This window comes from Leptosomus discolor, chromosome 8 (genome assembly GCF_034619465.1).
Source record: "Leptosomus discolor isolate bLepDis1 chromosome 8, bLepDis1.hap2, whole genome shotgun sequence".
Taxonomy (NCBI): Eukaryota; Metazoa; Chordata; class Aves; order Leptosomiformes; family Leptosomidae; genus Leptosomus; species Leptosomus discolor.
Window position 1 is genome coordinate 57892240 of NC_141398.1, and position 27302 is coordinate 57919541.

The 27302-nt window shown below is 41.3% G+C and overlaps 1 protein-coding gene across 1 annotated transcript; it reads right to left on the reverse strand.

Annotated features, from left to right (window-relative positions):
* Positions 1–1752: 1752 nt before the first annotated feature.
* Positions 1753–19591, reverse strand: KCNG4 (potassium voltage-gated channel modifier subfamily G member 4). The gene is made up of 2 exons (XM_009948022.2): positions 18842–19591; positions 1753–2538 (listed from the first exon to the last, which is right to left on the reverse strand). Exons 1-2 carry the CDS (start codon positions 19589–19591, stop codon positions 1753–1755), a joined length of 1536 nt encoding a protein of 511 aa, XP_009946324.1.
* Between the last annotated feature and the right edge of the window lie 7711 nt (positions 19592–27302).

Here is a 27302-nt window from a genome sequence, read left to right on the forward strand (position 1 = left end):
AGAATAAAGAATCAGATAGACCTATGCATAAACCAGCAGAAATTCCACCCTTTATGTGGCAAATATGCCTGTCATCTAGTGTCGACTTGTTCCAGCTGTGTTGGAACATCCCATCTGTAATCCTCTACAGTTTCTCTGGTTTAAATCATAAGGTCAATAGCAAGGTAAATCCAAGAGATTAGTTTGAGTCACGTGATCCAAATTGTGCCAACAACTGTGCTTTTCTGTACTTAAGCTGTGCAGTGAGGATAGTATTGGAAAAACAAAACTCCCCAATGCCTGCATGAAGTTGCATAACTCTGCAAGTGACTGTGTTTGTATGTTCACGTGGGAGACGGGTCACAACACCTGGAAGTACCCCCTGGGCTCCAGAATGCACCGTACTGTGCAGGAGTGGTGCCTGCTGAAAGCTGGAACTGAATGGTCACTTCACTGAGCTTTGCTCCATCAGAAGGTCATGGGGACCTTGGTAAGATTTAAGAAATGGAATCATGAAAGCTGAAAATCTGATTAAAAAATGTTTTGATTAAATAAATCTGATTCATCTCAGTACTTAAATACATGGCCAACGTTCAGCGTGTCAAAGTTCTGCTTGCAAACTGAGGAGCTGTGAGCTGGCGCAGGCCCTGCACACAGGTGTTTGCACAGATCCAGCCTTGGTGGCTTGGCATCGGTTCTCACTGACGGCATTCACAGCATCTAAAAGGTCGAATTGTAAAAGATCACCTAGACTGTCCCATGAAGTAGCATTGTTGACTTCTGTGTAGTCCCATTGCTTTCTTCTGGCTATACTTGGATATCGGGAAAAAAATACCCATTTACATTAGGAAAGCACTCCCACTGCCCCTCTGGCTCATTCACCTCGTTCTTTACGATTTATACCTTTGGAAACTTCTGAGCTATCGTCTCATTTTCAATAACTCTATTTTCTATCTTTCTTCCAGCGAAACCATCACCATTCAGTGAAAAAGATAACACCAACTCTTTTCAATATGGTCAATAAGCTTGGGTCTTTTTATTCCTCATTTTTTTATTCCTCATTATTATTTTAAATAAGTATTTGAAAAAGAAGTTTGAAAACTGTTGCTGTCTAGTATGAAATGTTTACAGACTGCAACTGCATTTCAAGCAAATTCTCTTGCAAACACTATGTATTGTATACAATAGCAGTGCAATTTGTTATTTATAGATTGAGCATCTGGCTACAGGCAAACTTCGAAAGCTTTCACATATTTTAAGCTTATTACTGGCTTCAGATACAGAATTCTGATTTGTATGGAGGCTTCTTCTGTATGCCTGGTGGATGAGCATTGTATAACAACACTGGTGCGTAGCCCTGAAAAATGCATTCTAACGCTTCGCTCAAGATGTTATTTGCAAGAACATTGGAAACTCAAAGGCAAATAAAATAACAAGTGTGTTTGTGCCAACAAAAGCTGTTTTGTTCGTTACTCGTTCAGTATTAGGTATTCAGCAAGGTGCATGACTGGCAGAGATAGAGTTTATTCTTATTAGTCATAGAGAAGAATGAATGTTTATTATTGAATGAACTCTGACTTTAGACATTCTCAAAACCTCCAGCTTCGTGATGATGTGTTGGAGCTAGCTGTGTTGGCTTGACCACTGATTATACCTGTGCTGGCAGAGAAAAATAGCATCATAACCTATGTTGTTGCTTTGCTTTGTGTGTTATGTTGACGTACATATGTGTATATTTCTATTCCTGTTCTTGGGAATGTTTTACAACCAAGCTTAGTTCCCTGTGTAAATGTACTTGATTGGTGATGCTTGGTCCTCCAGGATCAAGCTGTCTGTCTCATTGAAGGTGTCACTTTCACCAGAGTGACTGGCATTTTTTACTCTGTTTAGCCGCGACTGCAATCGTTCATGTTCCTTTCTCAGCTCCGAGTAGGAATGGGAGAAAGTGTGGAATATTGATGTTGCAGGAAAAGACATGATGAGAATCCCACTGAGGATGCTGCTGAGAGCCACCATCTGGCCTGGAACGCTCCGTGGTACCATATCTCCATACCCCACAGTGGTCATTGAAATGATAGCCCACCAGTAAGAAGCAGGTATGCTTGTAAATTCCAGCACCTTCCCAGATTCGTTCTCGGCGAGATAGACCAAAGGAGAAAACAGAGTGACAGCCACGCATAAGAACAGTAAAAGCAGGCCAAATTCCCGTGTGCATCTGCGAACTGTGAGGCCCAAAGTCTGCAAGCCCAAGGAGTGTCGGGCAAGGCGCATTACATACAAGATCCTCAAGGCACGTAAAACCCGTAGCACCAAACCAACCTTCTCCAAATATGTGTTGCTGCTTGGCCTGTCATCCTCCTCATTTGAGTCGTCCTCTGAGAAGATGAGGGAAATGTAATAGGGTGAAATAGCCAAGAAGTCAATGATGTTTAGGGGTCCTTTGAAGAACTGACACTTGCTCCTTGCCTGAATAAATCGAAGGCAGAACTCCAGCGAAAACCAAGCCACACAGATGGTCTCTATGACGAAGATGTAATAGCACTTCTGGGAACACTCGCCCTGACACAAAACAAAAAGAATTAAATAAAAGAACAGTCGTTGAATCAGCGTCCATAAACACTAAGGAAGGTGCGATATGCATCTGCTTGAGTCACTGGTGTCAGAAATGAACAAATCCCAGTTAGCAGGTAGTCATATGGCAGCCACCTTTCAATGGTTATAGGCGGTAATGAGCATGTGAAATATCTGAATGAACAGATATATCTACCTGCTTATTTTTATGATGTTGCTTCTTTGTCTAAATGAATGAAACTCATCTCTGTATCAAGTCTTGGCATGCAGCCTGCTCTCAAATGGAAATTAATTTAAACTTGACTGGTTTATAAGCCTGTACAAAAATCAGTTTCTCTTCAAAAGAAAGATTAATGTTTGAATGTCTCTGTAAACTTCTGGCGCTGTTCAGTGCATGGTGCTTCCACACACGCTGTGTCCTCTGGTGCAATTAGAAGTGGTTCAGAGATATTCATTAAGTCATCTGGATCCTTGGCTCAGTTGTGCCATATACAAACCATGTTTCTTTGTGTACATGCAAATGTTTTAATCTAAAGGAAAATTAATACCCAGCCAGTTAGGTGAAACTTGCCTTGAAGAATCCTCTCCCAGTATTGAGGCCACATGCTACGAGCAGTAATTTCTCAGTTTCGTTATCTGAGGGATTGCTGTACTTTAGCTGCCTTGGATTCACGTTTTTTATTTTCCTGAGCTGAGCTTAAAAAAAATGAAACTTCATTTGGCCTATTCTAGTGAAATGAAGAGGCAGATGTGAAAGTTGACTTGTAATTCTTTGGGCAAGCAAGAGACTTGTCCTCTAGTGGTGGGCAGCCAGGAGGTTACCTCCATCCACAGAGAGAGGCACCGGGTGGTCATGTCGGTTACAGGGACTGCGGTGTACCCGCTGCCTCCTTCATGTGCACAGCGTCTGCTCACTGATTCCGACTGGCAGAAGACAGATCCTGCCAACTTTTTTTACCTTACGGAAGATAAGAAATAGCAATGAAAGCAGCAGGTACTGCTTAGCAGCTGCCCCTGAAAGGAACATGTTATTTTTAAACACGGATGTCACTGCTTTCTTACACGCCCTGTCCCTCCTAATGATAAATACAATCCTGTACCTGTACAGAGAATTCATATGTTCATAAGAAGCCTCGTCTTCTGATTGGACTAGTGCTGGTTTTTTGCTTTTAAGCATTGTGAATAAGTTTGTTGAAAAATGCCACCTAACGGGTACTTGTGTGATATTTTCAGTGGCGTGTTGCTATTGACATTCAGTTCTTGCACCGGTGCAAATATTTGGATTACAGTTCTAATCCAAAACCAGTTCAAGTGACCCGGAGTCTTTCATGGACTTTGGCTGACTTTGAAGCAGCCTTGTGTGCTTTTCTTTGCTGAGCACATTATCAGAACACTGGTATATGAAGTGGACAGGGTTAGAATTTTTGGTGGATATGAGAAATCTCAGCTGTAACTGGGAACCAGAGGAGGGGAAGGCTAGTATTGCAGCCCTTTGAAATTCCAGACTGGACTCAGAATATGGCTTGTCACTCCATGTTCCAGAAAACCCCTGTGTAGAAGGTGGTAATTTAATTTTAGATTTTTAAGCTGCTTGAAAATTGATATTTAACAAATAGCTCTTTCCAGCTACAACTTTGGTACATGAAGGCTTAGCAGGGTTAAAGAGTCTTTCCTTGTATTCTTGCTGGACAAAGACTTGCATCTCTGAGATGTTGGCAACTGAGGAAAATCACGCAGAATTAGGGATGATGAAGGAGGACCTGTGCAGAGAACCTCCTTTTGGGAGAGCGGAGTGGCCATGTGTTATTCAGGAGTAACTGTAGACCCTTGATTTGTGACAAGCTTTTTTGTGACCTCTGTAGAATGAAGTCAAGGATGCTGTATGCATCTTTCCTGGTAGCCTGTGTCTCAAGTTAAGCAATTTAGAGTAACAGCTCCTGATACAGTATTATCCATTCTCAGCCAAATTTCATGAGCAATATTGGTTAGCTACACCATGGGCAACACATACCCCTACTACTGGTTAAACTTCCTACCAATGTTCAGTTACCCTCTGCAGTGCAATGTGATGTTGGTTTTTTAGTGTCCCTTGAGATGGAATTACTGCTATTCTTGGGAGGAACAGGTCTTTCTGTTCAGGCAGTGTTTATATCCATAGCTCTGCATGTTACGATCGTTGGCTATCTGAGGTTCCCCAGGTGAAATGGTAACATACTCCTTAGGTATATGTTTTGCCCTGTCTAAACCTCAGAACAGTTTAGCTCTGAAGCACCATTTGGGCATTTTTCCTCTTTCTGCACAGTAGACTGTCAAGATCATAATTTATCTCTTAAAGTAAACATCGCAGAAGGTAAAGAAGACTTGGCCCTACAAGAGTTACGTGTATAGGATCAGGTTCTAGCCCCGTTTGAAATCATTGCCGTGGCAGTGCCTAGAGTGCCTTGATGTTTGCAGAGCTGCTGACTTGGCTTGATGAGATTGCTTGCAATCAGCAGTTGTGTCAGGCAGTGCTCATTTTTTTCCGAGGTTGTGAGTTATTTGTACGGTGCAGCCTGGGCTCTGTGCAGATCTGCCTGTGGTCACTCTAGTGATGTGGCCTGTGAATTGCTCATTGTTCCCATCAAGATTTATTTTATTTTTTGTTAACTGGACTGAATTTCCAGTTCATCTTTTACTTATTCAGCTTTATACATTTACAGGTGACTTTGCTCTCAGATCATCCTGTAGCTTTCATTATTCCTTCCTTGGAGAATACAAGAAAAGAATTTTTGTTTGCTGAAAGTTTCAACCATTAAGATCTAGGGTGTCTTTAGAATTGAGTATGAAATTTCAAGGTGTAGCATTGTAAGGACTGGTTGGGAGATTGTTTTCTTCTCACCATCCTTTTTTGCCTCAATATTCCCCATGAAAGTTATATATATTTAGAGAAAGCAATTTGTGCAGACAGCTTCCTAAATGCGTATTTCATTTTTCAGAAGCGCATCCTTCAGATCAAACTTTTCAGGCACGTTACTGTGCATTTTATTTCTCCTTTGTGCATAGTTGTGGATGTAGAGGATGGTGAGTTCTCCCCTGTTAGCACGCTTTGTCTTTTTTATGTACTTCGCAAAAGACATTTCGGAAATGTTTGCATATGATTCAAACCACAGTCCCTTTATTCTGCTGCAGCAAACAAAGGAGTGACACTATCACAGTCTCTGACACTGTGACTAATGCAGAGAATTCTGTGCTTCGTTTTTTTCAGAAAAGACAGAAAAAGGATGTGTTTGCTTCAGACGTACCTACACTACGTGAAGGAATATCAGCCAGGGAATTTGTATGAGGATGTTTTATATATCAGGTATATTTGTTTATATTATGTGATCTATGTGATATGGTTTATATAGAATATCTCTCTCTAATGTCAGTCTCTCTGAAGAGTCTTGATCCTTTTGAACATCCTGTGCAGTGAATATTGGAATAAGAGGTAAAAAAAAGGAAATATTAAGTACAAAGTAAATTTCTGTTTCTCCCAGTATTTTTGATGATTTTTGGACCTCAGAGTGCTTTGTGTTCCTCTTACAAGTGTTTTCCAAAGAGCAGGCAGAATAACATACTGACTTCAAATGCTATGTTCTTACCAAAATCTGGATGCCTCTATGTCAATTGTTGTCACCAAATTCCCGTTAGATGTCAGTTACTTTGAGTGAACTGTCAATTATGGCCCAAATACTCTGATCCATGAAAGAGGGGTTTTTGCATAAATGGCCAATAAAGGAATTTCTGTGCCACCACAACTTCATGTATTTCCTCTTTCTGAACAAAGGAAATACATTTGGGTAATTCTAGTGATCAGGGCCTGCCAACACAAAACAGAACAAACAACTCCCTTTCTTGACCTTGCCATAAACTAGAGCAGAATTCTGAGCTTTTATTTTCAGATTTTGAGTCAAATCTGTCACTGACTTCTCTTTCCTCCTGTCTGCATTTTTTCACCTGAAGTACCACAGTGTAGTGGAACCTGTAAGAGCTCCAAGCTAGTATGATGTTGACTGTGAACATGAGGGGAAGATGAGGTTTTATTTATAACTGACTACAACATTTTGGGTGGGCTTTTTCAGGGAAACCCTCTGACATGTTTTACACTACCAGAGCATCAATCAGTACTCAAACTATCATCAGCTTTGATGGGAGAACAATTATCACAAAGCCAGTGGCAAGTGAGTATCTAACTCTTTATACTTTATCCATCCTGCAGATTTACTTTTGAATAATGCAAGAATTTATCTGAATTTATAGAACTTGTCTCTAGCTGAAATTCTACAACCTATGATATAAATGTAATAAAATGAGCGCCTGGTATTGATCTCACATATGAAAAGAGCATTTGGCTCAGCAATGAGGGAAAGAATATTTTAAATGTAAAAATACATATCCTAAGCCTGGTGCTTGAAATATTGGGTGATTCATTAAATTTATAAACCACCTCAAAGAAGCAAAGTGGCTGTTTCAAACTTTGTACCACCAGAGATAATAAGCAATTCATGCTTCCTTTTCATTATTGCCTTCTGCTGCATAAGGCAATGGCTCACTTTCTGGGTCCTCTTATGCATTGGAACGTTTATAGTGTTACAGTAAAATTGCTCATTTTATGATACTTCTATGAATTTCTCTTTAGATACAAAAAAATAGGCTTATAATAAAATATAAGAATGGCAGTACTGAGTCCAGTTAGCCCAGTGCCCTGTTCTAACAGCCTGAGAAAACAGATGCCCAAGGCAAATCTCCTGGCCTCTGTTTCCCACTCCAGAGCTTGCTGAGCTGAAGATGGTGTTCGCATCAGCAAACTTCGGTAAAGTTTGGCCAGTCTTTTGGGAGTCTCCTCTTTGCTTTCAACGAGGTTCCCATGAGTTTCATTGGACACCCCAAGGCTCTGTCCCTGGAAGGGACGCTGGCTACTTGACTGACATTTACTCTTTTTCTGCCACTTGTGATTTTGTAGACCTCTGTTGCAGCTGCTGTTGTAGCTTGTTCCCATCCTGAGGTATTCTGCCTGCCTGAGTCCTTGTGTGACGTCGTTCCATCCTTGTTGCCTCTCTCTAGCCCTTTTCTCTGCCTTTGGAAGGGTTTGGGACTGCAGTTTTCAAATATGGGTGAGCTGTAGGTTATATAGTCAAATTTATATCCAGTTTATGATCAAGAGTACAACAAGTTTTGCTTTTTTATTGTGCGCTCTTTAAAAAAGCTTAAGCAAGTTGGATCTATGTAGGGATAATGCTTAGAATGGGACATTTCTAATAGTGAGAAATTCTGTGGCTCTGGTAAGTGTTAGTGCAGCTTTCTTGGAGTACCTTTTTTCGACAGGATTTGAGGTTCAGGAATACAGCACCTCCGAGGCCAGGACTGGCCAGGGTGATGTGTGGCGGCTAAATCTCAGACCTCAATTGCACAAGTGGGTTTACAGAAAATAAATGTATTCACTAACTGAATTCAAGCTAAATGAACTTGAGGTATGTGCCCCTCACAAGGTAAATATGATAAATTTCCTGGCCAAGTGTCCTCTTAGTTTACCAGGAAACATTAGTTAAAGTGTGATGACATCTAGGATAGCAAACAAAATCAGATCTCAGAGTTATGCTGCACTAACCTATCTTACAAGAGATATAAACCTCATCTAGTGAAAATAATATCTTTACATGTGTCAATAATGATAGCAATGCCCAGAGAGACTGAATCAGAATTTCCTCTGCACAGTATATATCTTGTCCATCCACCTTGGTTTCCAGATGCAACTCAGTGTTACATTTCTAGACAAGAAAAAAAAAATATTATTTCTAGATAACTGGATAAGAACACCAAGGAACTGTTCTTATGCCTTCAAGATCTGCTCTGTGCTGACCATTTGTGTCCACTTAATTGTACTCTAAGACAATTTATAATTAAAATATGCTCTGGAAAAGATGTTCTGAATCTTTACCTGAACTGCCAGTTAATTTCCTGCTGCCAAAGATTTACCTTTTGCGGTGGATATTTTCCCTTTAGTCCATTGTAAGGTGCTTTTCCATAAATGCTGGGCAAACACAAAACCAGAGTGCTAATCTATATTCGCACATTTCAATATGCTTCTCCTATAACACTGTTGGAGGATTCTGAGCATTTGAACCTGAGTCTGCCTGGCCAGTTGGCAGCTGAAGGCTGATAGAAAAGGTGTCAGGTTTTGCCATTGGTCCCCTCACCAGTATCACCTGCAACAGGTCTGTTCTTTCTAGTCCTCTGCAGAGCACCACGGGAATCAGCAACACAATTTTGATGGCAGGGTGACTCCTTAGCAGCAGGCTAGCAAAGTTTGGCACTTCTCTGAAAAGACATGTTACAGCCCCACCTACTCCGTATTGTGGCCGTGAACGCTTCATGTTTTGTTACTGGTTCTTAAAAAGCCCCAAACAGATCCTTTTTAAGCAATTTCTAGAGTGTAAAAAAGGGAAATGAAACCATCTGAAAGCACCAGAGGGAGGCCTGCAAAGTTTGTCTTAATCTGAGCAAAAATGGCGAAAGAAATCCTGTTATTCCCACGATGTTGGAATTGCAGTGCTGCAGCTGTATTGGGATAGGAACTGGGTCGGTACCAACTTTCTGCCCTTGGTGTGGCTGACTCTAAGTGAAATTTCGTAGGCAGCAATCTGAACCTGTTTTCCGTGGTGTGTAATCTGGGACTTCACATGATCTATAAATGGGGCGGAGTCTGAGATGTAAGACAGGCAAACCTGCAGCATTTCTCACCATCTCCTCTCTGTGCTTGCCAGTTAACACTGTTCACGATGTCATTAGTGATTTTAAGTGTTTCTTGCGTCAAATAATCAATTTCCTAGTTAAATGGTGCAAGTTGCACCAATGCTTGTAGAACACTTTGCTAATAATTACTGCTAGATCAGTATATGGATTACTTCAGGAACACATCATCCCTAGAGAGATTAGTATTTTCAAAGATTTAGAGTGGAAATCAACATGTACCTCAGCAATATGTATCTGTGTTGCTTATACAACACACTTACGAGAAAGGCAACTAGTATTGTTTATGAAGCCAAGTTGACAAAAGTCCTCAAACCCAGCTAGAAGTCATGACTGAACCACTGGATGCAAACACTGTTATTCCCAGGGTACATTTATGGAAACGAGCTGGCTCACCATCACAAAACAAACAAGCGATGGACAGAAGGGATCTGAAATCTCTCCCTAGCTAGATCCATCCTGGATGCAGTAGTGATTGCTGCTGAGTAAAGGCTGTTGTGGTGTTCAGTCACCCATACTAAACAGTCTCAAAACAAAACAGGGAAGGCACTCATACAGCAATATGCTTGATTCTTCTTGATTCAGACTCCTGTTGGAGTCCTAAAGAAGAGTTTCCTTAAACATAGGACCTGGAGCTGCTTAGCACTCTGCAGTCGAAGAACAGGCTGCCAGAACATCATCTTTCACACCAAAAATGAGGCTGGCTCTGTGGTTGATGCAAGGTCACAATTCACATCTACTAAACCTACCCTGGGGGGTCCAGATTTTGTTTGGCACATTCAAGTACAGCCAGTTACTGCTCAGATCCTTCCCTCTGATCCACGCACGGCTTTGTGGATGGAGGCCAGTGTCCACTGAAGTGGTAGCAGATGGGATCAGTCTGTATTGTGGCTGTCGACCTGCCTGCTGCCTGCTTGTGCTATCCAACCCTCGGTAGAGAGGCTTATCTCAGCCAGACTGCTCTTCTTGCAGTCTGGCCTTTTGGCCCACTCAGAGAAAAAAACATTCAGCCCTCTACGTGGAGGATTTAGAAGCAAAACTCACAGGAATTTTCCTCTCTAAGCCCAAGGTTGCATGTCCTGGGCAGGGTGCTGTTCTCCAGCCTTTTGCACTTCTCAAGGTTATACGTGGGCAGTGCTTCCTGGTCTACAGCTTCTCCCTGGGAAATTCCCTCTATGGAAAAAAAAACATGAGCTAATGTAACGGTGAAAAAACAAGCGTCAGTTCTTGCTCCTGCCTGCCGACAAATCCAAGGTGGTGGGTCTACAGGGTGAGGCTACAAGTCTAGAGAGTGGTTAGGCGGGAGCAGAGACAGACCAAGACCTCAGTGTAGGGAACCGAGATTCCCAACTAGCTCCTGGCTGGTCTTACCCCGGTCGGCAGCAGGAATGAACAGATGCAAGGGAGAAATCCCTTTTGGCTATATAACGATGACTCAGTTAGGAAGCGTTGTGCCATCCTGTGTTCCCTGCGTACCTGGAGCTGTGGGATCCAGCTGCAGCGCTGCAGGTACTGCTGAATCACTGCGACCGCATTGCCGCTGGTGTTTGAATAATTAAACCATGCTCTGCTGAATCGAATGATGGTTAGGGAGAACTCGAAAACCTTGTGTTATGGATCACTTCAGTACTTGGATTTGTGGTTACAGACCGCTGCAATAAAATCAAAAGGTTTACAGCCTGCTGAGAAAGAGACTGTAACCTGATTTACAGAATGATGAGCTTGTTAAAGGAGGGCTGTGCATTCTGATCACAGAACGATTGCCCACTCACTTTGCTTTATGGGAAAGAAGCCTGGGCTTATGAGAACAATTACTGCCACTGGTACATTTGAGAAAACTAAACTAATATTGGGATTATATTAGTGTGGACATTAAAAAGAACATAGAAAGAAATTATTATCTCTGTATCCAACACATAATTATGTCCTCTGGGGCAGAAGTGTAACTAAAATAAAATATTTCAATTAACTTTTGAGCTTGGGTCCTTATTCTGCAAACACTGTGAGAATCAGTCTGAAGAATTTGAATGTGTTTAAACCAATTGGTGACCCCAGAGTATTTGTGTTAGGAGAAAGATGTGGAAGTTTTATCTTTTTCCTTTTTTTTTTTTTCTAGTAAGACATTTAACAGAATTCATTCTGTACCTGTGAAGAACAATGTAGTCAAAATGATGAGCTATTTATCTGGGACTTAGATGACCTTCAGTTTCCAGTTTTGCTGCTGGTCAAATCATTTGCCCTGATACTGTTTCTTCTCTGCTTCTTTCCTCACTGCATTGTAAGTTCTTTGAAGCAGAAAGTACTTGTTATTGTACCTGTGTAGTACAGGGTGTACAGCAGGGTCCCAAATATGGTTGAATTTGTTATAAAGGAAAATACTAGTGCTAGTAGGAGGTGCTGACAGTGTGGGAATAAACACAACGTATGCCTTTCATAGCCCTGATGCTGCAACGAAATTAGTAATTAGATTTGCTCAGAATTAAAATACCAGATTGTGAATTTGACTAAAGCAGTAGACTGAAGAGTCCTCAAAGATTTCCATCATATTCAAAGAGGAATTTCTAAAGCACATACGAATTTGGGTGATTATTTAATACTTGTTGCGTTATTGCTACAAACTTGAAGGATGCATTGATTTCAAGTAGCATTTTCCAAAGATAGAGTGCCTCCCTCAGAGCAAATACCCATCTTCCCAAAGAAGGCTTTTATGAGGTAATCAGCTGTGCTGAACCCCTTGAGATGAGTCGAGTGAGGAGAGTGAACAGGATTTATTCCTGCTGTTCAGTATTACAAACTTGAAAGCAGCAGAAGGGGAAAGAAAGCGTGGTTCCCAGTGAGGAACACATGTGCTGGCACATTGCATAGCAGTTGATGGACTGCCCGTTGCAGAGCAGCTAGAACAGCTGGGTGTCCCCCCAGGATAGCGTGCGAAGCCAGGAGACTGAGCGTTGGTTGGGATACGGCCAAAACTGGATGAACATAAGGCAAACTAATAATGTCTAATTGTGCTTTCTGAACACTGGACCATGTACTGGCAGAGCCAGCCCTTGAAAGCCAGGCAGAATCCATTTACTTACTGGAGCGTCCAGACTTCCTAAAGAAAATTGTTTTCTGTGGCAGCGAGGGTAAGCTGAGACACAGATGTTCAGCAGTGCCTACCCCCCGCTGGTGCCTCTCTTTGGTTATGTAGAGCACAGCTTAAGTAATAGGAACTTCAACAATGTTGTACGTATTAGATTTAATGCTGAAATACGCAATTCTGTGTGCGGGTGCTTGGAAAACTGTTGCTTATAATGTGGAAGTATGAAATCAGAATCTTAACGTAATGGTGCAATTTCAAGGTCAAAGCTTTTGACGTTACTGAACGGATATGCAAACCTCAAAAAAAGGCAGAGCCTATAAAGCCATAATTTCTCTATATATCAAATTCCAGGCTTGAATAATCTGATTTCTGTTGTTTCATGTCTTCTTATTTCATGTCTGTCTTCGTCTGTTATTAATTTAACAAATTCAATCCACGAAGCAAATAAGTTACCTGGGTTCTACCGTGCCGAGCACACCTAGTAGACTGGAAGGTTTTTGGTGCGTCAGTGAGGCACATTTTCCTACTTTAAAATCCTGCAATACTTTCATTACTGATCAAAATGATCAGAAGAAATCAGAACTGTAGTAGATGACTAGATAATTTAGGAGAGTGAGTGTCCGCAGTAAGTGTCCTGATAAGAACCCGGAAAAGTGTACTGAGCCGATGCAATAAAACCAAAGCACATCCAGCTTTATTTTGTTCCAAGTAATTTCAAGTCATATGTGTATACCAATATATTTATAGAAAGGCATGTACCCATACGCCTTTACAGTCTTACACTTTTAAATGAGCATTAGAAGTGTTTCTGAAAGTGAGGATTTCATTAATCTCTTTGCAACGAACAAGTCGTTCTGGGCCATGCTTTGTGTGATGCATGCTCGTGTTAGAAGGTAGGTTTGAACAGCAGGTTACTGTGAAATACCCCTGCTTTTCAGGTGTGTTCTGGGTAGTGCCCCACTTCATTAGCAGTACCCTGTCCTAGTCATTGAAAAAGATATTTTTCAGCAGGAATCCTTTTGCCCTGGCTAATCATCTAGAAAATTCTTTTTTGAGCAATATTTAGACCCCCTTATTTGAAAGCTATAAAAATGGTAGCCAGAGTATCAGTCAAAATCTGGCTGTCATATTCAATTTACCAAAGGTGATTGCTTCTAACAGTTGGCCAAATTACACTGTGATGAAGAGTCTTATCTGTGCAGACTATGTGAGCGGCAGAACTACGTTTATACTCCTCTCACTGACACTCTCCATATGGATTATTATCTCTTCCAGTCACTCCCACGTTCTTTGGGTTTTCCTTTAGTAAGTGCTCTAGAGATGTTTAATGTTATCTGCAGGTTATGGGCAGGGTTGGAGCTTTACATTCTAGTGCTTTTGTAATGGATTTCATCGCTTGAATACTGAGGATATACCTCTTGCAGGCATATCTTCACAGGCTGAACTGACTAGCTGCCAGTCAATGTGAATGTTTACAGCTAACGCATTTAGCTGTGGCAATGGTAACCCTGATGAAACAAATATCTTGTTTGATTTTCTTTCTCTTCACAGTAAGAGCAATAAATTGTTATTTCCCCTATGAAGTAAAATTACTTCACTTTTAAAGAAAATATGTTTCTCGGCAGTTTCCTTTAGCATACAAGCCAAATATGCTGGTTTTAGTATCATACAGGCAACATCAGCAACATCAAACATTGAAAAATATGGGGCAGGGCCTCCAGAATAATGGTGTAGAATGAAAAAAATAATTTAAAAATGGTTCTATATATTAGGTACTGGGTCTTTTTCCTCTGTTCATATTTTCTGGATTCTCAGTGCAACCAGAGATTAAAAACTTACTCTTTTAAAAGAAATTAGATTTTCGCATAATCAAACGACCAGAAATGGGAGCTTTGAAAAAATGAATATGCTAAGTTTCAAGATAAAATCGTTAGATCTGACAATACTGGTTGCAGCTTACACCAGTTACATGCCGTGGGTTAGTGGAGGACTTGGCAGTGCTGGGTTAACGGTTGGACTTGATGATCTTAAAGGCCTTTTCCAACCTAAATAATTCTATGATTAGGTTATATACAATACATAAAGCAATTACAAGCTTCTCAAGGTCAGTTAAGAGCAAATACAAAAATTAGTAGTAACAAGGTCTGACAACTCACTCATCACCAGGGAAGAGAGGGAGAACAGAGAATAGACATTTCCTTCTCTCTTAAACCACGCTTTTGTTGTTGTTGTTGTTGTTGGGAGCCTGGGAGAAAATTACTTGATTGCTACCGGTGCTGAGGGACGGGGAATGGAAATGTCTGGGGTTTCTTTCTCTTCTTCCCCCTGCCCCCCCACCGACCTTAATTTGCTTCCCTTCCTGAAGAAAAGACCCTGCTGTATCCTTTCTGCTGAGTCATTTCTCTCGAGGACGCCAATTTTAGGGACTCGTTAAAAGAAATCTTCCTAAGGAAAATCCCAAGGGTGCTTCAAAGCAGTCTCCCTGTCCAAGCTCTTCTGCGGTGGTTTTATTCTGTAGTTCTCTGCTGTAATGATGTTTTTTCCTTTGGGTTAGATGAGCTGAGCAGGGACTATTTCAGTTGCACCTCTTGGATCCTAATTGTAACTCTTATGTGGGACTGGGGACTTGCAGGGGACTCTAATGGGACTTTTGCCTTGTCTCTAGTGGGATGATCTTAATTCCTTCCTTTGTGGGAAATACTGGTAGTTTCAGGTTTTTTCAGCTTTCTTATCCTATATGTGTGGTCCCTGACTCAGATTTGTACTTCTCTCAGGCTACCTGTTCAGATCAATAATAAACAGAGTTCCTCACCTCCAGATATGCTTTTTTCCTCTCTACATATACACGTGCCTTGATTACTACATTTTGGTGATACTATATTTGCTTCCTTACTGAAGACAGTTTGGTCTCCGTAAAGAACAGATGCAAATATCATAGAGGAGGATGTATTGCCATAGGAGAATGTGACATTTCAGTTGTTTTATGCCCAAATAACATAATTTGTTACTAATGAGACCTCTTCCCTTAGCATCGTGTGTGATAAATCCTTTTGTATATCTGTTTCATGGTAAGACTTAAAACTTGAGATCACTAGTGCTATATGTTTACTGCTCTACAGTTTTCCCGCACTTTCAGCCTCCTTTGTCTGGGGCTGTTCACTCTGCGTTGGGATTCATGGCAGGTGGTTATGTGATGTATAGTTACAGAATTCTTTGCCCATCTACCTGTGGTTTTCTTTCATATCTGTAATGAGGAGGCTCCTAAATGTCATTTGACATGTTCTGGAACGTGTGCATGGTATCAATTATAACAACTTGTTCTCTGTTTTACTTTCGGCTGTGTTCCTACCTTTAAGCTAACCCTCCCCTCCCTTTTCTGCTGCTCGTGGAGATGGCTCCTTCCCTCCCCTCTGGTTGCCAGGGTGACTGGGCTTCCCTGATGCGGATGTTCTTGCCTTGGCTCCTTGCCATCCCTCTCCCAGAGACTGGAGTTTTCACTTTCCCTCGGATGGTGAGGACTCTGGTTTGCTCTTCTGCCTGCCCAGGCAGCTATTCTCCCATCCATGCAGACCTGGTTTAGCAACTGCTCAAAGGACGAGTGATTTTATATGCCTGCGGGGTGGGATCAGCCAAGCCTTTGAGTGAAGTGGAAGTCACCTTGTATTGTTTTTCCTTTTTTTTTTTTTTTTTTTTTGACTCTGATCCTTCTCCTTAGGCTGGAGTCCAGCCAGTTGTCATTCTCTTAATGTGGCTGTGATCAGGAGAAAAAGGACCCTAGAGTGGTACATATGCAGCAGAGGTAAAGCCTTTTTTATTTGTATTTCAGAATGGATAAATTCAATTTCTAGCATTAGTGACATTGGAAAACAGATCCTTGCAGTACTTGTAAGCACATTTGCCATAGAGGTTTTGCCAAGCTTTAACTCAGAAATGAATAAACCTCAGGATAGGGCATCTCTGAATTCAGGTGCAGAATTACAGGTTGTTCAGAAACTTTATTGGAGGAATTTGACTGTTTTCTGTCACTGAGCAAAACCAGATGTTGTGTGGTCTTTATGTTCAGCCCAAAAGCTGCATGTTTGTCCCAGGGTGCTGGTAATTGTGCCCCCATCCTGGAATCACTTTCAGATGTCAGCCAGTGAACAATTCTGAGTTACACTCAATGTAGAGTTGTAATTTGCCAGAGTATGACTCAGCCACAACCAAGTAGTATTTTTAGTCAATTAAGTTCTCAGAGATATTTGTCGAGTCCTAGCTGAAATGCTCCTTTGAGATCCCAGTAAGAAAATCTTAGGCGTTGCAGGCTAAGAATTTAGGGATGGAAATTTAGGGAGTTCCTAGGGATGGAAAAACTACTATTTAGTACTTTTCTGCATCTCCACAAGGCATGAGTATTTTGTCTCGTGTATTTCCCTGTGTTTTCTCTGGCATAATTTTAAACTATTCAAATAGCAGGACTTCCAGTACTCTGTTCTGTGCTTCTGGGACACAATGATAAAGTGCATTAGGCTGGTGCTGTAAGTGTAAATTATGCAATGTTTCCAAATATTTGGACAAATGTGGTCCTTTGCTCAAGTTCATCCTTCTTCCTCTCCTCTGCACTTTAAACATTCCATCTTTTGAGCTTGTTTCAATCCAGTTTTCTTGTTTTTAAAGTAGTCATATATATGCAAATCTCTAAGTAGTAATGTTGTCTGTGTTTTATAGGAGATCCAGGAACAGCAGCTACACTGCAGCTACCAGATATACTTCTAACCCTCAACATGCTTCCCTTTCTAACATACGGTTAATTATTTTTAAAGCACGCAGCATATTACATCTAGCTGAGCTCTGAAACATTATGTGCTTGATCTTTTGCATGAAAAGTATTTATAAAAGCTTTTTCTGCAGTGGTTGGGAAATTAAGATAAAATGCATCGTGTTACTTCAATTAACAAAGTTGGTAGGAAGCACTTGCTGGAGCAGTGTTTGTGATGTTTTTACATCTAGCTGTAAGAAGGATGTTCTATATTTAAAGCACATCCTTGGAAGAAGCATTGGAACAGTGTTACAGTCTTTCCTGCCAAAAGTAATAGCTGTGGAAGGCTGCAAGAGCACCAGACTCATTACTGAAAGGTAGTAGTCCTCCTATGCAAATGTCAGTTAATAGTCAAGGGGTTACATGGAAGAGGGATTGATCCTAAATTTCAGCCTTCTGTGCAGTCCTTACTTTTATTCGCAGACATCAAATATCATGACATACCTTCACCATGACTGTGCTGCTTTAACTTACTGCTTGAGCAATAAAATATATACAGATTTTTGTATTGTGCACGCCATGCTGTGCTATAAATGTAAAAATGACTTTATTCGTCAATATAAAATACTCGGAGGAGTGTCTTATCTTACAGCAGGGGTTGGGGCAAGGAGTTTATTTGACCTGGATTTCCTCAACACTTTTGGAAGGGCACTTTGCAAATGAAGTGCAGGATTCATTAAAGAGATTAGTCAAGGTTATTTGATTAATTTGGACATTACTATATTTGAAATAACTTCGGATTGTTACTTTCCTCTGTTTTATTATTAGAATAACAAATCTCTAAAATGCTGAACTATTGTCAACGATGTTATAGAGATCCTTCATGTTTGATACAGGCTTGATTTATTTGCCCTGAATTAATGTGAATGACTTGCTTGAAAAGGGTTTAAATGCAGTTAGCAGTTCAGATAGTGTTTGGCATTACTCCTACAATATGTACCTATATATATGGGCAAATACAGAATTCTGTTGGCATGGAAGTACGATTTTTGGAGGCGCAGCTTTTAAATATCAGTATCTGTGAAAATACTTCATCTGTCCCTCATCCTTTAATCTTCACACAACTATTGAAATGTAACCTTATGACTTTATAAAAATTAATGAGTATTTTTTCCTCTTTAAAGATTTGACTGTATTATCACAAGGGAAGACACCCGGCTGTTTTAAAAGTAAAGATGTCAGAGGGAAATGTATCTTCAGCTGGAGTGTCCAAACAAGAGATTGCTTGTAACTAGAGAGTAAAGCATGTTAAAGGGAAAGCTCCACAATGTCAGTTTGAGAGTCTCAGTGCTAACAAGTTGATATAACTTAAACTAGCAACTGCTTAAGAAGGAAACACAATGCTGTATTAGAGAGCTGCAATATCTATTCTGTCCAGAAGTTCTTTCCTGTACTTTAGCTAACAATTAGTAAAATACTTTGTTCACGCTATTCTTAATTGAATATCACTATGAAAATGATAGAATTAATTTAAGCCATTGTTGCATTTGCTGTTATAGACTGCTTCATTGCCAGTGACAGTTTTGAACCTCATCACTATGGGTTTTCTGTATCTTTTTTATCTTTTTAATGATGTATGCCTAGCAAGACAGACAAATTTCTTTTAATTCTGTAGTTAGACCAGTTAAAAAGGACTTACTTACCCTGTCTTCTTCAGCTCTTAAGTCTGGCATTGTGCTAACACAAAGGCTTATAGCTGTGGTGGCCACAAAGAGAATGGAGAGACAAGCAAAGACTTTGCCTGGGAGTCCTGACTGGGGATTTTCTACCATATCTCTGAGTCTGTTCATAAACTGTCCAAATTTGGTTTTCTCATCCAAGACACATGCAGCTTCTTTGCTCCTCCGAAGCTCCTCTTCTTTGCGTACCTCGGCCAACTCCTGCAGTTTTTGAAATAGTTTTCGAAAGCAGCAGTTCTCCAGGTTGGATTCCTCAATCCCCCAGTATCTCAGCTCCTCCTGAAAAGACAAGGCACACATGTCTCTTAAGAGCATCAGCTTCCCTGCTGCTAGAAAGCTGACAATCATCCCGAAAGCATTGGGGTTCCTGTCAAAGAAGAACTCATGGGTGTCTTCATCGTAATCGTCACACAGCTGAATTATTTCTTCATAGCTGCTGCAAAACTTAAGTTTGCTCAGTCTGGTCAGGGGAAATTCATCTAAAGTGCTCCAAGGTAGCAGGTACTTGATGCCTCCAACATTTATCATGATCTCTGTCTTTAGATCGGCTGCAGAGACTTGATCAGGATGGTAAATCCTCCTGGCTCTTTGGTAATGGACCCCTTTGACAGAAGGGGTTTCAACGGAGACAGGAAAGAAGTGGCTCAAGGAATTACACGAAGTGTAGCTAATGTTACTATAGTCTTGGTCACTGCCTCTGGAGAGAATAGGCATCTCTAGGAGTTCTCACTGGGACATCCGAAATGGCATCAGAGCAGGGTTATCTGTCGGCCAAAAGATATAGGAAGGAGAAGAAAACATAGTAAAGGTTATTGCAAGAGAAAAGGTGTTTCAGGCCACTTCCCTAAAGCACAAAATTAATGAGTGCCTGTTTTGTAAGTAAAAGTCACCTCTATGCTTCTTCCTGAAACCTGCAGCCTGTGAATGCGATTTGCTTCGCAGCCTCATTGGTTGTCAGGCAACACGCAGACACAGAGGAGAGCTAAAGCTTCATTCATAATTATCGCAAAGGGTCGGGTGCCTGCAAATCCGAATGTGAACAGATCGCTCTCTTCTCCGAGCACATCTTGGTCACCGTTAGATCCTTGTGTTTTGCGGTGGTTATCGCTCTGCTTTCTTTTGTCTGTAAACCCTGAAATACGTGCTAACTCAACTAAGCTGCTTAATAGTTATTAGAGTTAGAGTGGTCAATTACCTGCCATCAGCTGGATGCAAAGTTCCTGACTGCTTTAACTTGAATGTTCAAATTGCAATTCCTCATCCTTTCACTGCACGCCTGTTTTGCCTGCTTCTCAGGGGAATTAGCTAGTAGATGTTTGTAAAACGCCTTAAGAGGTAAAGTGCTGTATAAATGATGACTATTCTTATCAACCCGGTCTCACGTCGCTGCAAATTACTGAGAAGATACAGGGAACATTTGCCCACCCTGGAGAAAAGCATTACACAGGCAGAAAGCGAAGTATTTTATCAGCTCGGGGGGTGGGGGGGCGGTGAGGGGAAGCAGTTGAAAGACGCTGCCCCCCCCTTCGCTTCCCCCTTTCAGGAACAAGCCCCTGGTTTTGTTCATCATCTCTAAAGATTCAAAGGCATTTATTACCCCAGGTCAGCGAACTGCAAAAATGGCAAGGAAACTTCCCCGAAGTTACTCACCACGGGCTGCTGCCCGGTGCCTGGCTTCCCCGCAGGTGAAGTACACATGCCGCAAACTGATCAGCCGTCCTCTGAGGTACAACCCAGCAGAAAGACCTGGGGATATTTTACAGAATTGATTATGTGAAAAATCACTATAGCACTTTGGAGATCGCAGCCTCTTCCCTCTTGCTCTCCTTCTTTCCTGGAAGGGGAAAATATTCATATGTGTTCATGTAATGTATGTTGTACTAATAGATCCTTTTCAAAGGAGATGGTGTCCTAAGTGGCAGCTTCTCTTCTGGACTCCTGGGGCTTCCTGGTGAAATATGCTGAGTGAGAGCTGGTGGATCCTGCCCTCTCCCTGTCTCTCCTCTGTTTCCCTTGGGACTGTCAGTGTGGCCCTGGAAGAGGAGGGGAGAGGGAAGGGGGAAGGGCTTAGAAATAATCTCTCCAGCATCCCTCCGTCTATTCAGCAGGCAGCAGACAGCAACTGGGTAAGAACATGGAGTACAAGGACAGTCTCCGACTAATAAGGTTTAATAACAAGTAAATTCTGGCAAACCTACTTAATAAAACAATTTCAATGTCTATTAACTCCTTCTATGGTAGTCATAGTTGCCTGCTCTGGAGACACCAGTCAAATTCCTCAGAAGCAGTTTCCATGTCCTGCATCCCTCTTGAAATTAGGATCTGCTCTTAAATATCCCTAGACAGAGAGGGAAGTTTGTTGGGTCCTTGGATGCTGGGCCTGAGCATTCCTGTGGCTACTAGGGATGTGCTTTCCTCCCATAACAGAAAGGATCTCTGGCTTGCAAAGAATAGGTGCTGAGCACTCTCTTTTCCAGATCTGCCGTGCTTTTCCAACAGCAAAGAACTTTCTCCTCCCTTCTTTACAGATGATGGGAAATCAAACATAATCCTTCTCTCACTTTTCTCATACATGGCTGTAGGGGGGGGCGAGCTTGCTGTAATGCTTTCGAGCTCTGTCCTGCCAGTAGGTCTTGGGCTGCCTCTTGGGGTGACATGGATTTGACCCATATTCTGCTTGCTGGGCCTCAATCAGAGGGTTCAAGAGACCTACGATCAGATCCTGTCGACAAGTACCCTCTGTGGCTCTCCCAGATGCAGTAAGAAATGCCTTAGCTTATGTGTATACCCAGTGAGGCTGAAAGCACTGAAACTGGATCCTGTTACTAGAGAGATGTGTGAATCTGTAGGATTTACGTGTCCCACTGTGAGTACGAAGGTCGCGTAGAGAAGTGCCGTGAGCTTGCATCGCAGAGCTGCGCTTCTGCCGTCTGCACGGGGGGCACCAGCTGCAGGTGGTGCCCTTTGCTTGCACGGTGCTCCTCACCCTTGTAACGTACGTGGGGCTCGGGCACTGCGGAGCTGAGGCACCTGGGAAGCGGGTGCTGCAGCTGTTTATCAGCTCTGAGCAACGCTATCGCACGGCCTAGGACCAGGAGCCTTTGCTAATTGAACTTTTTGGCACATCTCTCTTGGCCCACGTGGTGCCCAGAAGATTAACTTCTTCTCAGGCTTCACCGCTGGGGTTTTCACTCAAGTCCTAATTATGCCATCCACAGAGAAAGACCAAATAGATGCCTGAAGGCAACTGAGTTCTGGGAGCATAGCTCAAAATCACTTAAATCCTACCACCTTTGTGCAAGATGCAGTTTGCTCTGCCTATCAGTCTTTCTTGTGGATTATTTTTGCAAAGACAAAGCAAACCTATTCTAATTAACTTTGGGTGGATTGTTTCACAAAAGGATAAAACCAATTAGCATTTCCTTCTTACCTTGAGAAGCCCTTGTGTGGTGTTGTTAAAGGTTAGATTTCTGAAACCAGCTGATGAGAAGGTAAATAAAAACAAAACAATGAGGAAATATTGTAGATAATTGAGTAATTTCAGTGTTATACTTATTTAGCAAGAAATACGTATATTCTATAGTTTAAGACTTCACTTCCTATACTAGGCATCCTAATATTTGCTTTATTGGGATCTGCAGCAGAGTCTGTAGCTAGACTGGGCCTTATTGCCAGCTAGAACCATACAAGTATCTGTCAGTCAGTCCTTAAGAGTCATCTGTCTTCGTAAATGAGACAGAGAAAGGATAGAAATATTTTAATCTTAATTTTATTAACAGGATATAAAGGTACAGAAAAGAGAATTACTTTATTTAGTGTCTGAGGAAGCCAGGCCCTGAACCCGGCTCTGAAGATCTTAAACATGTAACTTACCCCCCAAAGCTGTCCTTCCACCCTCGCCAAGCTCTGCCTTCTGCCCTCCTGGACCCTACTACCGTGTGCGTATGAGATCCTCCTTAGCAGCGAAGTACCTAAAAACATTACTGCTGACACCACAAACTGAAATCTCTCCCCAGGCAGGGAAGGCATATTTCCTGACTCAAGTTGAACCTCTGCTGACGTGGGGTTTTCACTTTTTTTTTTGTTTGTTTTTCATTACTGCTGTAGTCTTCCTGTTAAATTCCCTTTGGATTTGCCCTATTCAGTATGAAGTTCATAATCTTTGTTCTCCTTTCTTGTTCTCTGTTTCCCTTAAAGTTTCTGGAATTGCTCTTTCCTTGCTCCTCGGCCATCTGGTTGTAACAACTTCATTTACATGCCCTTCATGCCTTAAATGCAGTTTCCATATGCTTCATTTACTTGTTGACATGAATGACATTCCTGTCTCCTCCCTGTTGCTTCCCTCCTTTTGTTGTTTTGCCATTCTTCTATAATTTGTTTTAGACCTGCCCCTTGCATCCCCTTTGTACGACAAGGGCCACGTGCTACTACTGAGAAGAAAGCTGAGCAGGAGAGGTAGTTCTTACCCGGATGGCTCCGGGGACAAAGATATTGCACGCTGTTGTACAGCTCTCTCAGCTGGACTGAGCCTAGCCCCATGTAAACCAAGGTTAAAGCCTCGATCTAGGCTGTATGGTAATTGATGGTGTGACTCTTACTGAATTCAAATTCAAACACACACAGCAGAGATCTACTAGGCTGGCTTGAAACCTTGTGAGTGTGATGGTGCAGTTATCATCATGTCCCTGTGACGTGCAGAGGAGAATCTGGTAAGAGACATCCGTTACGGTGAGCAGATATTTCTTAGATAGTTCAATAATGAAATCGTTTGCAGGGCTAGTATTTAGATATTGATACTAGCTAAATGCTGTGGAAAATGGAAAAACCAATGAACGTCACTGGCTTTAATAGCTTGCTTACGTGTGATTTCATCTCTTGTATTTTGTTCTCTGCAGTTACGCCAGAAAATCAAGCAGCAGATACATACAGAATATAGATATACAGCAGAAGTAAGCATTTTTTTCACCAAGCATGAAATAAAACTGACAAATTTGTCAGCACATAATGTTGTAGTGGCCAAAAGTGTAAAGGATTCAGAAAAGGACTGAGCAAATTTATGCAAGGGAAGTCCACCAGATAGGTCCAATGTCTGGCACGGAAACTCGGTAACCCACATATTGCTGGGCAGCATGGAGATATTTTAGTGGAAATAGCACAATGTATATGTTTGCCGTGTTCTGGTTTTTCCTAGATTTTTGATAGATGAGGTACGTGGGGCCTGCACAGACCCTGGTGTGACCCTATGGAGATGTTCTCGTGCTGAGAAACCCCTGTGGCCTAGGCTCTGCCAGGTTGGTGCTGCATTTCTGGGTTGATCATGCACTTCTTACCTGACAGTATTTCTCTGTCAAAACAGCAAAAAAGAGCTGAAGACAAAACTCTGATTATGTATGTACGTGTGTGTATACATATTCAAGACTAATGATGTCTGTATATAACGGGCAATCGCACAAAGGGTGAGACTGTTCACTCTGAAGTTTTATGTGCTTGCCGGTCTTCCAATCATTCTGCAGGGAGCAGGCACGTAATTTAATATAGGCACTGTTGTCAATCTTCCTTCCTTCCCAGCTGGGCTTTTTGTAACGCTTAAATATAATACAAAGGTAATTACTTTGCTTGGCATCTATAACAGAAGATGCATTTCAGGCTTTCAAAGTCAGAGAAAAAAAACAAAAGTGTAAATCAAAATAATTATTTAAGGAAATATGAATGCACTGAAAAAAAGAGGAGAGAAAATAAGAATGAAAGAAATTAATTTAAAAAACCTGTACTGTCTTCATTCTTTGGCTTAGAAATTAGCCCAGTGTTGAATCTCCAGTTGGTGCAATTTCATCACAAAATTATTGGATGCTGTTTCTTTATCAAGTGAGTATATGGCCTTTGTCTGTGAGGGCTAATTCTTCTCTAAGCCTCAGCCGATGCAGAGCCCTGGCCTCTCCCAGTTTCTTTATGTTTGTGCCACGTGAACTCTTATGATAATAAAATAATTTTTCATTTATTTGCAGAATAGTTGACATGGGATTGAAAGGAACATTTTAACACTCAAAAAATAGTTTAAATGCTTCCATTGTGTTCGCAGGTCGTTAACACTTCTGGAAGTAATTGGATTTAGATAGCCTTGTTACATGGAAATTCAACATCTTTTCAGATCCTTATATTACTCTTTGGGAATAAAGAATAGCTTAGCCTTCTTTTCATAGTTTAGTTATGATGTTTCATATTGCAAGGTAAACTTTCAGGATTTATGCCAACATTTTATTTAGTCCAACGTTACCTTCATGTTCCTGTTTATTTCCTCATAATTTGTCTTTATGGAGTAATTGAACTACCCTTTCTTGCCAAATGCCTGGTTTGTGTGGATAATTAAATTGACAGTAAAGGGCTAGATTCACCTCTTCATTATTCAAGTCTTACCGAGTCGCAGCGTTATTGATTCCAGTAGAATAATGCTGCAATCGCCCAGGAATATATGGTAAATCAGGCAATGGGTACCCTTGATTTGTTAAGCATTTTTCTAATATATTGCTAGTTCATCCGAGCCCTTAGAAACCCCAGTTGTGATCCATGCTCCTGATGTGCCACAAACGGTCTTAGAAGGCTGAGTCACATATTGTTGGCAGTGTTTTATTCCTCATTTCCAACCCTGTCTTTGTAAAAGTTGCTTCTTTTCTGTCTGATGAGTTTGATGAAATCCAAACAGGGCCACTTCTCAGTAGGCGAAATACCACTAAAGCAAATGAACTATTTGAGCATTTCATCGCTATGTAAATGTAAAATAAGGTTTATGATACGTGACATGCAAATTTCTGTGTCCTTTGACTCTTCTCCATGCGTGAAGACTGAACCTAGGAATTAACTCCAAATAAGTTTCCCAAAGTTTTCTGTGCTCATTTCCTCTGGATTTTCTAGAAAATCCTACCTGTTAATGGACAGTACCCAAGGAAACTGATTTCAAATGGATAAACATTTCTACGTTGGTCCCAATGAGTTTTGTGTAAGGGCTGAATCACTTAGGTTTAAAAGGTTTTAGGAGATTAAAATGTTGAGTGGCATGGGCAGAGGAAACAGAGAGCTGAATGCCACAGCTTAGAGCTGAGTGCTATTATCTCTCCACCTAGCGAGAGACTGATGAAGTGAGGTATGCCCAGGTAATATAAGAGTCAGGCTTTAGAGGAAGACAATCTCGAGTCTTTCATAACCTGATCTGGAGAACGGTTCCCTCCTGATTGCAGTTCTGGTGATCAGTCTCACCCTGAGCACCACACACAAGTTGAGCATTTGAGGAAGAAGTTTTCTACCATCTCTGAGCACTGATTGTCACGGATGAGCGATTAGGAGGTACCAAAACTTTTCATGGGAAACACAGGCAACCTTCCCTTCTTGTAGTCCAAAGCAAAGGGTGTATCTGTCTAACTGCATGCACATCAGGAAAAAAATTTAGTCTCCATTTTTTACCTCACCGAGAGCCTAGCAACTGAGGGAATCAAAGCAGAGTCCCTGGTGATCATTAGCATGAGGCTGTTGCTGGTAAATGGAAGTTTTCTTGAGGAGTACACACTTATGTTTTCTCTCCTACTCTGCAGGCAAGTTTGGGCTGTGTGTTTTGATGTTTCTATTGAAGGTGAAACCATCATGGCCATGTAAAATCTTTGGTGAGAGAAAAATTGGAAATGATATAAATATTTTTCTTACCAAGTGCTTTTCATGTCAAAATTCCAAAGCATTTATGAATCACACCATTTTCATGATTGGTATTAAAAGAGTAATTTCCGTGATCCACCTCAGGATCATTGAAATACCACAAAGACACAATATATAGTATTGGGTACAGCTATACTGATACAACTTCTACTATTTCCAAAGACCTTCTAAAATCTGATATTCAACTGCCATTTGAGTGCCGAGCTGGGGGTATTTTTTTACCATTTTCATGCACTTCTACAGTCAGTAGCAAGAGACATGATTAAGAAAGAGAAAGTTTTGCTTCAGGGAGAAGCTATGTGAAGGGTATCTGCACAGGGGTAGGTAACAGAGAAATTGTATATCTGTGCCACCCTGTGTTAGGGAAAAATAACACCCATTTCAGAATTTGAAGAGGGAAATGGACAGAAGAAGGTGTTGCAAATTTGCTAGGAATAAAAACTGAAGAAACACTTAACCAGATGTTTCAACGAACACTGTTATGTGCTGAGGAGAATGCTTGCTCGAGGTATACGTATGTCTCTAAGGACCATTGATTTTGGAGATCAGTAGTGGGTATCTGGCTGTGTACATGGACACACACACCTGACTTACTGTGACACTAAAATATCTGCCGTTGGGCGATGCAGTATCGAAAGAGAAAAGGTAATATTGTGGTTACGGTCCCAAAGTTCTTTGTTTATCGCTTACCATTGTACAAATCTTTGTCATCCCAGGCATATCA